A 12,864-nucleotide genomic window follows, 5' to 3' on the forward strand; every position below is an offset into this window, starting at 1 on the left:
CTGTTAAATTGCTGAACCTAGAGCAAGGCAACAAAGACTTAATAGAATTAGGAATGGTTTCTTTTTCTTTCTTTTCCATACCAAAAGGGGAGGGTGCATATTAGAGGGGGGCAGAGAGTAGGCAGTTCGGGAAGCCTGTACCTTCCGAGTACCTCAGCCAGTGGCGAAAAGGAAGAGGGTGATGTGTCTGGGAACTTAGGCTAAAAAGGGGGCTGTGTCCTGCAACCATTTGAGAGACCCCATGGGAAAAGCCCCATGTCCTCTCCTTTTATTCAAATGAAGTTACAGGACTCCTCTGTCTCCTTTTTGGATATAAACCTCTGGCATTGTCGATTAACTTTCCCAACAGCAGCGACCTGCCGCGTGGTCTCTGTGCGCAGCACCCCCAGCACTCTGGGAGGTGTAAAGTAGTTCCCGGCGGCTCCCACCACGCTTTACGGACGGCTGCGCGACCCTGGGGTGGCCCACAGCGCTCCCCTGCCCTGACAGGGCTGCCCGGGGGCTGCGGAGTCACCTCGTTACCGGCGTGGGTAGGGCCGGTGCCCCTCTCGACAGCAGCCGAGGGGCTGCGGAGCGGGCGGCTGCGGGACGATCAGCCATTTTATGCCGCGCGGTGCTGCCGCCTCCATCTAGCTCTCCATCGCGCCGCCGGCCGACCCCGCCTGGCGCGTTCACGCTCGGCCGCGCTCGCCGCCCGCCCAGCCTCGCCGGAAGCTCTCCGGCCCGGGCCGTGCCCCGGCTCCGCCTGCGGTTCGGCAGGGCCCGGCCGCACGCGTGCTGCGTGGCTCGGAGCACCCGCGTTGCGCCGCAGGCCACGGGGAAGGCGGGGCGGGGCGGGCCGGCGCCATCGTGGTAGCGCGAGGAGAGGAGCGCCCGGGCGGGGCGGCGCGTGGCGCGGCGGTGAGCGCTTCTGCTTCCTGTCGCTCGGCGGCCGCCCTCGGCAGGTGCCGTGTGACCCCGCGGAGCGGCGGGGCCGGCCGGGCGGTGCGCGGCGAGGCTTTCGGCCAGCGGCGGCCGCAGCGAGAGTCTGCTGGCACTGCCCGTGCCGGTGGAGAGAGCGGGGATCCGAGGCCGGCCTTCCCAGAGCGACGAGGGGCGACCGCCTTTGCCGCGCTGCCCTCCCTGCAGCACGTGGCCGATTCCGGCGAACCCGGGGTCCCCGCAGCGGCGCGGGCGGGAGGGAGTGGGGAGCGCGCTCGGTGCCGTGCTGGCCGCTCCCGCCCAGCTCTGCGCTCCGCCGAGGCGTTTTCCCGCCCGTCCTGGGAAAGACGTAAGGGACACGGAACTTGGAGCTTAGCTGTCAGCTGGAGCAACTCCCCTCCATCGGCCACTTCTTTTTCCCGCCCCTGATTCAGCTACCTTGTGGTAGGTGCGGTGGTGTTGAAGAGAGGCACAGATGCTGGCATAGGTGGTGCGAGAGCTCCACGCAAGGAGCTTTGAGTGGCATGTGTGAGGGTAGGAGTGTACGGCATCCGTAGCTGAAGGCAAAAGAGGTCAGGGCATGTCATCAGCCGCAGTCATGCTAAGTTGTTCATCTTTGCAAACTGCTTGCCGAGTTGTTCTTTTCTTAGGTAATGGGGCTTTGCATCAACCAGAACTTCATGTGGTCAGTATTTGCAGAGAAGGTTACTCGGACTGTTGTTGAAGTGAGTGTAGCAGTTTATATGGTATTCTGCAAAAAAGTGACAGGTCTCTCTGTGTTCCCCAAACCTTAACAAAACTTAAGTTAACAAACCCCTGAAAATAGGTTTTGCAATACATCAGGTTTTTTTTCCTCCTACTACTATAGAGACAACCATAGTCACCTTGTCTTCCTGAAAGCAAAGGTTACATATTTTTGTCCAAGAGCATCAAGCACCTTTGATCAGCGTCGCTGTGCATGCATTAGCCGTGTTCTTATTCTTCCTTGGAGAACTTTTACAATACTCAGACCATCTGTGTTGGCTGTAGACTGCAGTGGTGGACTTCAAGGCTTCCAGCAGAAGGGAGATGCTGTCCACGTTTTGGATTTTCCTTTGTCTGAACCTTCAGTGTCCAAGGCTTCACTTTTCAAGCAATTTGAAGAGCTCCAGATTAAGACATGAACAGGTACTTGTTTTTTCACTGCCTCAGGTGCAAAGGAGGAATTTTCTTGACAAAAACCCAGCCATTTCATGCCATTAGTCAGTTGTCAGTTTACATAGTTTTAAGGCACAACAAACCCAATGTAACTGTGAAAAACGAGGTTCACTCTTTGTAAAATTTTAAGAAAAGTTTAATAAAAGGGACAATTAGGAGACAATAGCAAAAAGGATAGTACAGCCGGGTGCTTTGACAGAGCCAAAGGCACACCTCTACATCCAAAAGATTGTCTTTAAAAGTACATCTCTTATTGCATATTCATCACAATCATGCATGAATCATAAATTCTTTGGAGTTTCTATGTGTCATCCCATCAGCCTTATCCTTGGCTCCATTCCGTCTCTACTCCCTCCATAAATTCTTCTCTCTCTGGTTTCTGGTTTTTCTTCTCTGATAAGATACTCTAGGAATGTGAAGACTTTCTCAGCCTATCTTTTTTAAATTGACTACATAAACAATAGACATTCTAGATCATGTATTACATTACAGAACCTAGGTAAAGTTTTTCTAACATTAAGGAACACGCAAAAAGCCAATATCACAATACATTCATAACAATTATGTAACATGCGAAAAGCCAACATCACAGTACATTTATAACAACACCTCCCTTTTCCTTTTTTTTTTCAGATCATTTGGCTTGAGCAGTATACTTTCTTTTCTAGCCTTTATTATTTCTCTTTTTTTTCATAAATCAATCTTGCTTCTTCAAAGGGGTCTTTGATATCATTTTGCTTCTTCAACACCATGATCTTTTGTGCCATTCCAGATGTAGCCAATTTTGGTTCCACAGGCATTGGTACTATTTGCATGCCTTGGACCACGGTAGATATTAATCGAATAAAACAGGGGATCAGGCAGGGGAGAAATATCAAGCCTGCGGTGGCACATAAAAGGAAGAAACCTAGCTTCTTCCACCATTCTATTCCCAATACATTATCCCACCAGCTAAGTATTAGTGCGGATTCGACTTTTGGACCAGTACATGAGCTGTTTTTCTGATATTTTTGGCTATATCTAGGACGGCATCCCCATGGTCATCTATCTTCAAACAACAGTCTGATGTATTAAATTTTCTACAAACACCTCCTCCTTCAGCCAATGGATAGTCTAAAGCCAACCTATTTTGATACACCGCAGCTCTTGTTTGGCTTTGTTGGCTAGCTAGTAATTCCAATGCCTGACCAGTTTGGTTCGTTATTATTTCTACAACTGCTTGGAGTCTTATAATCCGATTTAGCATGTAAATTGGGGTTCGATACCCCCAACTCCCATCTTGTGCCCAGGTGGTTGGCCCATACATTTCAATTATGCGCTCAGCGGGCCATTCTTTGTCTCTCCATTTTTGAGATCCTCCAATCAATTCTCTTTTATTCCTTTTTAGATCCTTATACACTGGTATTCCTAGTTGGTCTCCGTCTGGCTCTGGTAAAAGAAAGAATCCTGGGTGTATGATTCCCAGGGTACAACTCCCTTTCCACTGAGAGGGGAGCTTTGCATATGCCCTTTTTCCACATATCCAAAATAGGCCATCTGGTGCCCTCCGGTAGTCAACTTCTTGTTGATTTATATTTACTTACAATTCTTTTCCCGGTACACCAAATCCATCTTTCTCCTTTTGGACATTTATTTCCCAACCTGCTACCACTTTTTCCTAGGTTTTCTGCAATCCAGTACTTTTTCCCATTTTGCATACAGTTTCCTACTTTGGATGGGTTAGAACGGTGACTGTCGACGTGGGTATGTGCAACAAAAAAGGAACCTCGGTGTTTTTCCACATACAGCTTTCAGTAACACCCATGGCATGGCTGTGTCGGTATCCCCAGAGGGAAGAGACAAAAGAGGAGTGACAGATAAAGGAATAACAGAGCTCCGATATGGCTGATACCTCCACCCCCCCCCCGTGCCTATGGGGTTGCTACCCATAGCAGGGGTATATGATCTTGGTGGCAAGTACAGTGGTCAATTCGGTCTTGCCCTCTATTTCCTTGTCACTTCCTCTTTGTTAATTTCCAGGCAAATTGCTTTTGACACTTCTTAATTGTAACTTCACACCGTTCCTCAGGTATCTCCCATTCAACAGGCACTAGTAATTCCCATTCACAAAGCAAGGTTACAATTTCAGCTGTTCTTTGCTCTACTTGGATGGGGAATAGATTTGGCGTTTGACACTTCATGCAGTGAGAGTGTCGTTTTTGTGAACTACAATACCAATTTACAGTCTAGACATTTACATTTCAGACAGGGTATATGGTATGGCACTGTTGGAGGTAGCAATTCCTCCTCCTTTTTAAATAAATCACAGGCTAAGGCCAGAATATGAACACCCTCAGACCGAAATAGTCCTGATCCTCTTGTTGTAGTGGAAGTATTCCTCTCCAAGGGGCATATCGGAGGTGTCTCAGGACTTGTCAGGGTAACACTTGAAACCACCGATATAAGCTTGGCCTTATTTCCCAGTCAGGTGTGATTCTTGGTGTATCTCTTGAATCATTTGGGTTTTCCCAGCACATTACCCCCCAGTTCCCGCTTAAGAGTTAACTTGGTATCACTACGTGTAGATGTTACAATCCACTCCTTAGGTTCTTCCACGGGTCCTTTGATTCTGCTGGCATGGATCCACCCTCTCTCCTTGGTTTGGATTGCTGCCTCAGTTGTCAGTAGTACCTGAAAAGGACCTTCCGATTGTGGAGTTAAAGATTGCTTTTTCCATGTTTTTACTAGTACCCACTCCCGTGGATGGATATTATGGGTTTTAAAGTCTAAAGGTGTGGTTTGAGGGATTATCCCTTTTAACCGCAGATCTTCAACAGTCCTTGCAATTGTGTTGACATATACTTTAATACTCATTTCCCCTAATTCATAGGTAGCAGTTTCATGTTGGGTGGTCAGAAAGAGTTGCAAACATCATTTCGTAAGGTGACACTCCCAGGACTGACCTGGGTTGTGTCTGAACCCTTAATAAAGCCAGAGGTAGGCATTTTATCCATGACATTTGAGTTTCAATTATTAATTTAGTTAAGGTTCTCTTTAAAGTTTTGTTCATCCTCTCTACCCGGCCTGAACTCTGTGGGTGCCATGGGGTATGTAGTTCCCTATGTATGTATGTATGTATTCTTAAGGCTTGAGTTAGTTGCTGCAGAACTTTTGACGTAAAGTGTGTCCCTCTATCTGAGTCTGTCTTATTAATCATTCCATACCTAGGAATAATTTGTTCTAAGAGGGTTTTATATACTACATTGGCTGTGTCTCTGATGGTGGGAACAGCTTCCGCCCAATGGGTAAGATGGTCCGTTATTACTAACAAGAATTTCCACCTCTGCACTTGGAGGAGTTCAGTAAAGTCCACTTGGATACTTTGAAATGGTCGGAGAGCTAACTCACGACCTCCTGGAGTTGTTTTTCTCATCACCTTTTTATTTATTTTTTGGCAAACCATACATCTTTCTGTTATTTGTTTAACTAGCCCATAAATTCCAATGCACACATAATTCCTTAGAAAGTGATCACACAACGCCTTAGTACCTTAATAAGTTTTTTGATGCATGTTTTCTAATATTTTTCTGGTGAGTGATTTATTAAGTAACTGCCTTCCATCCGCAAGTTTCCGTTTTCCTCATTCGTCTGGCTTTCCCCCATCTTACTTAATTCTTTTTCCTCTGTTTCACTGAATTTTGGAGTCTCCAATTTTTTGTTCTTTGAGGTCAAAATTAGCATAACCTTTTTTATCCCATTTTCTGCAGCATCCTTAGCTTCTTGATTTGCCAAATTATTTCCTCTTATTTCTGAGGTAATTCCTTTTTGGTGTCCTTTTATATGTACTACAGCTGTCTCTTCAGGTAATTTTAATGCCTCTAAAACCTCCAAAAAAAGTCCTTCATGTATCAACCCCTTTCCCTTTGAATTAAGTAATCCCCTTTCTTCCCAAATTTTCCCAAAGGTAGGTACTACTCCAAAAATGTACCTTGAATCAGTATATATAGTTCCCTTCTTGTGTGCTAAATATTCCAGTGCCCTTTATAGGCCATATAATTCGCAAGTCTGAGCTGACCAGTTTGAGGGTAATTTTCCTTTTTCAATGGTTTGCATAGTTTCCCCATCAACTAAAGCATACTCTGACATTCTTTTTCCTTGTACACATCTGGAAGAACCGTCTACATTTATTATTTCTCCTTCTGAAAGGGCTTGTTCTTGAGATCTGCTCAAACTTTGGTTTGGTATTGGATAATTTCTAAGCAGTTATGTGTCAGGTTGTCTTTTGGCTCTCCATATAAGAATTAAACTGGATTTAGACTCTTACTTCTAATGTCAAATCATCACTATCTATCAGAATTGCTTCATATTTTAGCATCTTAGAGTCTGTTAACCATTTTTCAGCTTTCTGGTTTAGCACATTTCAAACTGCATGAGGTGTGTACACTATCAGCTTGGTCCTAAAAGTAAGTTTACGACTTTCTTCTACCAAGATTGCAGTAGCTGCTATAGCATGAATACATATTGGCCAGCCATGGCTTACTGGATCTAACATCTTTGACAAGTAAGCTATTGGTCTCTTCATTCTTCCCCACACCCGAACCAGAACTCCATGAGCTACTCCACTTTCCACATTCACATACAGATGAAAGGGTTTTTCTAATGAGGGTAAGCTTAAAGTGGGTACTGAGGCGAGTTTTAATTTCAATTCCTCTAATTTCTCATTATCCTCTTTGGTCCATTTTATATCATCTCCTTCTGTCAACTTTCCATACAGAAATTTTACAGATTGTGTATATCCTTCGATCCACAGTCTACAATATCCCAATAATCTAAGTAGCTTTCTAATTTCTCTCCTTGAAGAGGGAGGGATAGAATCCCTTCAATTCTCTTGGGGTTTAATTTTCGACTTCCTTTGCTTATTAAGTGACGAAGATATTTTACTTCTGATTCTACAAATTGCAGTTTTCTGTCGCGATACGGTCGCGAGACAGTCGGCGATGAAAGAGACGGGGCAGATTGCTTGGATGCAATAAGCCGATTTTATTGATACAGAGCTGAGTATTTATACCTTTCAGTTCTATAAGCAGCAATCACTATAACAACAATATCTATGTTTCTTAATAACATTGCAAAACTAGAAGCTAGCACTAACTATCACAGGTACATACCAAGCATGCCTTTTATGCTGACTGTTTCATTATAGGCCTTACTGCCTGCCACGGTTTGCGGCCTAGCAGCGTTAGCGCGTCTACTTCTGACGAGTTTAGCAGTGCTCTCACTTCTGCTTTCTAGCTGTATCTCCACAGTTTCCCTTTTGATACTCTTAACCGCTTTTCTCCAAGAAAATTCAGAAGTTTTATTGTTGCTTCTCTGACTTCAATTTCAGCTTCCCCAGATAATAAGAGATCATCCACATACTGGATGATTTGTATTTCTGGTGGAGTAGGGAAGGCTTGTGATATTATTTCTAAAGCTTGTCCAAATAGGTTTGGCGATTCTGTAAATCCCTGTGGTAATCCATCTCAGCTGCTGCCTTCTCCCGGTATTTGGATCCTCCCATTCAAAGGCGAAAATATCTCGGCTTTCTTCAGCCAGTGGGCAGGTCCAGAAAGCATCTTTTAAATCCACTACGCTAAACCACTGGTGCTGGGGTGGGACTTTACTCAGGAGAGTATAGGGATTGGGTACCACAGGATAATGAACCCAAGTCCTCTTATTAACTTCCTGAAAGTCTTGCACTTATCTATCAGTCCCATCAGGCTTTTTTACTGGTAGAATAGGGGTCTTATGAGGAGACATACAAGGTTCTAATGTCCCATCCTTTATTAGTCCCTCTATTACTGGTTTTAAGCCTTCTCGTCCTTCTAAGGATATAGGGTACTGACGTACACGTATGGGACATTCTTCTTTCTCAGTCGTGACCCTTATGGGGTCAATATCCAGTCCTCCTCTGTTCCCTTCTCCAGCCCACACCTCCTTGTTAATTTTCTTTTCATCTTCTTGACTGAGTTCTAAAATTTTAGCCGTCATTTTCCTTTCTTTTGGTATAACTTCTACTCCCAACTCCACCTGTAAATCTCTCCCTAATAAATTGCTACCTGCCCCAGGGACTAATAAAACATCCCCCATCCAAATTCTAGTTTCCCCTTCCACTACCACGTCTTTTATGACAGGAACTGTAGAACTTTCTCTTTTTGCCCCTGTTACCTTTACAGTATCTTTATTTGTACTACAACTTCTTGGAGTATTCACTAGGCAGGTTCTTTCAGCCCCTGTACCAACCACAAATTCTAACTCCTCCTCCTGGGGACTGACTTTTAACGTTATCACAGGCTCTAGATGGTATTTGTCCCCCAGAAAATAGAGCCGGTGACATCCCTATTCCTCATCTGGGTTTATTTCTCGGAAGATTTTCACATCCTTCTCTAAATGAGGGCATTCTCTTCTAAAATGCCCTTCCTCTCCACAGCAATAGCAAGCAGTTCTAGAATGCTCCTGAGTTTTTGTCTGTACTGAGTTCCTGTTTTTCCCTTTTCCCCCTTTTCTAAAGCCCAAATTCCTAGGAGTGGTATTCGGAGACCTCAGATTCCTTTGAAAGTTACTTTCTCTCATAGTGGCTACCATAATTTTGGCTTCTACTTTGGCTTTTCCTTCATCTCTCCTGACATAAACTTTCTGAGCCTCTTTTAATAAGTCGTTTAGTGATCTTTTGTGCCAGTCTTCCAATTTTTCTAGTTTCTTCCTAATATCAGGCCAAGCATGAGTGACAAAATTGACTCTTAGTAAAGCCTGCCCAGCTACTGTTTTGGGATCTATCCCAGAAAATTGTTTCATATTTCTCTTAAGTCTCTCTAACCATTCAGTTGGAGACTCTTCCTTTCTCTGTTGCCCTTCAAAAGCCCTTTTAAAATTCTGCCCCCGAGGTGCTGCCTCTTTTATTCCTTTGATTATTAAATTACGGTAATCATTCATATTCCTTCGCCCAACCTCTTCATTGTGATTCCAGGCAGGAGGTGTCAATGGCATCTTCTGGTCTCCTGGCAATCCCTGTTGGTTCTCTCTTTCCCAAATTCTCATACCTGCAACTCTAATCATTTCTCGTTCCTCTTGAGAAAATAATATTTTCATTATTGCTTGCATCTCTTCCCAAGTGAAAATGTTTGGGCCTAAAAATTGATCTAATTGTTCAGCTGTTCCCATAGGATCATCTAATAATCCTTTAATTTCCTTTTTAAAATTTCTGACCTCTGAAGAAGTGAGGGGGACGTTTACAAATCCTGTTCCACCAGCCCCCATTGGAACTTCTCTTAAAGGGAACAAACGGACCTCCCCATCCCAGTTCTTGTGTCCTTTTTCTCTTATGATACTTCTTTCCTGTCTTGGGAGGTGTCGGGAGAGGGCTGTTCTGTAACTGAGCTCCCCACACTTTGATGTTTTGCTTCTCCTTTAAGAGGAACAGCAGACGCGGTCGTTGCCAGGGGAACGGTGCAGGCGAGGGAAGGAGGGTAGGAGGTGGGAATCCTCTCCAAGGCTGATTCCTGCAGGAGTCTGTGGGGGGGGGGGGGGTTGGCATAGGCGGGGACTGCCACCGGAACCGCCAAGGGGACAAGTTCTTCCGGCGGATAGCAGAGTTTAGCGTGGAGTCTCTGCACACGGTCCGCAGCAGCCACGGCGACAGGACTCCGAGCTTCCGGCGGACCCAGCGCAGCCCGTGGGGCCAAAGCCGGGTTCAATGGAGTCGTGGCAAACAACGCAGCGGGGGCAGGGGCTGGTGGAATGGCCACGGACATCGGAACTGGGGCTGGAGCCGGGACTGGGGCCGCCAGCGGGGCCGGGGCAGGGGCGGGGTGGGCCCCAAAAGCAGCGGGCTGGCTGCTGTGGAGCAGATACCCGGGCTAGGGACGGGCGGGACACCGTAAGGGGGGCGGGGGGGGCGCTGGGCTGCTGCCAGACCCGCAGGGGCTGATGGAACGGCCACAGACATCGGAACTGGGGTCGGAGCCGGGGTAGGGGCGGGGGCAACCGTAAAGGCGGTGGGCTGGGCTCCCACAGGACCCGCAGGGGCTGAAGGGGTCGGCGGAAACACCGGGGCTACCGGCGGTGCTGCAGCCGCTGGGACAAGTGGTGGAGCCGAAGGTGGTGCCATAGGAGCCAGGACAGGCGGGACCTCGGGCTCCAGGACCGGCGGTGCAGCTGCGAGCGGCGCCACAGGAGCCTGGGCTGGTGGGGGGGGGCAGGCGGGAATGGAGGGGACAGTGCTTTCAGGGGGTCCCAGCCCTTCTCTTTCTTGTTTTCTCTCTTCTCCTTTTCTTGGGTCTCTGACAAAAATTCTTATCCCCTTAGACTCTATGTTTCCCGCCCACCATGAAGCGTACTTGCCTTCTTCTGTGTTAAAAGGTTCTTTTGAACTTATAAATACTTGTAAAGCTTGACAGATCCAAACTTCAAAAGAACCATATCTGGGCCAGAAAACATGGTCGGATCTTATTTCCTTCTCGGCCCAATCAAACATATAAAACTGTATCATTTTGACTTTGCCCTTTTTCTTTCTCTACATCCAAAAGTATTGCAGTTAGCTAACATAACTTCCAAAGAGCTTTCCTGGGGTATCTCCGCTGGCATGCCTCTATTCTCTTTTTTATTTCCTGACTCTTGCTTACTAGTTTTATGTCCCATTTTCTCAGAATCTTATCTGTCCTTCCCAGGCTTTTGTTTCCCACTTTTTTAATAAAAACCAACAAAACAAACAACTATTCAGACCCCACCACCTCTTTCTCCTTTCTTCTCCTAGAATACAAAAGTTCCCTCCTCTTAATAAAATATGCCTCTCTCCAGAAAATAAAGTTATATTTCAAGGTTTAACATTTCTATCACATATATTTTCATTCATTCTCACTCACTCCTTTTTATTGTTCCAATTTCTCTTTCTCAAGCACTATCAGTCACAACCACACAAGATTAAGGTACCTTTTAATTTCAAATTGTTGGCCAATGTTCACCCCTGGGCCCAATGTTCCAGGTTTCTTGGAGTAATCCTCAATTTAGCAGAATTAAGCCCAGATTTCTTGGAATTTAATCCTCAATCCGGCAGTCTCAAAACCTAAATTTCTTGGAGTAATCCTCAATTTGGCAGAATTAAGTCCAGATTTCTTGGAATTTTTAGTCCTCAGTTCAGCAGTTTCAAAACCTAAATCTTTCGGATCCAATCCTCAACCTGGCTAATCTTTAGAGGCTCTTTTACTTTTTGTCTCGTTTCCTTGTGGTTTGTCCTAGGAAACTTTTGACTCCCCTCCTTCAAGGGATCCAATCCCTCCCCTGAAACCCTGTCCCAGTTAAACCGGGGGTTCTCCTTTTATCTTTTGCTTTGCCTCTTGACTGACTGCTTCCCTCGCGGGAGAGCAGAACCGCAGCCTCAGAGGCTCCACACTCGCTTTGCAGGTCTGGGGGCAAAGCCCGCCTCTCATGCACACATTTTCATCCCCCATATTCCCCCAAAAAAAGAGGAAAGAAAAAATACTCACCTTTCTCTGAGTCTTCGTGCACAAGATTTTACATGTTTAACTGCTGCGGTATCTTAGGAAGCCTTTTCATTCCTTTCTTTTTGCTTTGTCTCCTCTCCTGTCCTCCAGGTGTTTGACCTGAAAACCCCCCTGACCACGCTGGGAAACACAAAGCGAGGCCGCCAAAAAGTGGGCAGGGGTGCCCCCCCGCTCTGGGTGCCCCAGGAGATCTCAGAGGTGACACCTTTTCCCCATACAGGCGACCAAATTGTGAAAAACAAGGTTTGCTCTTTGTAAAATTTTAAGAAAACTTTAATAAAAGGGACAATTAGGAGACAATAACAAAAAGGATAGTACGGCCGGGTGCTTTGGCAGAGCCAAAGGCACACCTCTACATCCAAAAGATCGTCTTTAAAAATACATCTCTTATTGCATATTCATCACAATCATGCATGATTCATAAATTCTGTGGAGTTCCTATGTATCATCCCATCAGCCCTATGTTCCTCCTTGGCTCCATTCCGTCTCTACTCCCTCCATAAATTCTTCTCTCTCTGGTTTCTGGTTTTTCTTCTCTGATAAGATACTCTAGGAATGTGAAGACTTTCTCGGCCTGTCTTTTTTAAATTGACTACATAAACAATAGACATTCTAGATCATGTATTACATTACAGAACCTAGGTAAAATTTTTCTAACATTAAGGAACATTAAAAAGCCAATATCACAATACATTCATAACAATTATGTAACATGCAAAAAGCCAACATCACAATACATTCATAATAATTATGTAACATGCAAAAAGCCAACATCACAGTACATTTATAACATAACCAACCACCATACACCACGGTGTGGGCATGAGGCATTCACGTGGCACGCCTCACTTCCTCTATTCTAGCTGGGTCACTCTCCTGCAGTCCTCTTCTACTTAGGCTAAGTAACAGGCTGGAGCCATGATTTGACCAGGCCTTCCCTTTACGAAGCTTTACCTATGGGTCACACTTCCCCCTTCTTTGTTTTTTAAGTGTTGCACAGCTAAAACTGTCTGTGCCAGTATGGCCATTATCTTATTAAGACTATTATTGATCATTTGTTGCACACAAGATAATATACATGGGATACATATCATAATCAGTAAGAGCACACACGGATAACTATGCCATACATTGCTAAGTGTTTAAACCATGTCCTGAAGCCGAAGCCAAGGTTGTCGAGCCATGAAGACACCCCCCACCAATCACCGTCATTATGTTGCTGTAACTG

At 45.5% G+C, this 12,864-nt stretch overlaps 1 protein-coding gene across 1 annotated transcript; it reads left to right on the top strand.

Moving 5' to 3' along the window:
• Window positions 1-633: 633 nt before the first annotated feature.
• Window positions 634-11,891, top strand: LOC121663449 (translation initiation factor IF-2-like; the record flags this gene model as incomplete). The annotated part of the gene is made up of 2 exons (XM_042025716.1): window positions 634-1,365; window positions 11,727-11,891. A coding segment is annotated over one exon (717 nt), but the record flags the coding sequence as incomplete, so codon positions are not given.
• Between the last annotated feature and the right edge of the window lie 973 nt (window positions 11,892-12,864).

The sequence above is a fragment of the Corvus kubaryi genome, unplaced genomic scaffold (genome assembly GCF_017639235.1).
Source record: "Corvus kubaryi isolate FWS band 111438036 unplaced genomic scaffold, C.kubaryi_AGA036_p1.0 37272, whole genome shotgun sequence".
NCBI lineage: Eukaryota > Metazoa > Chordata > Aves > Passeriformes > Corvidae > Corvus > Corvus kubaryi.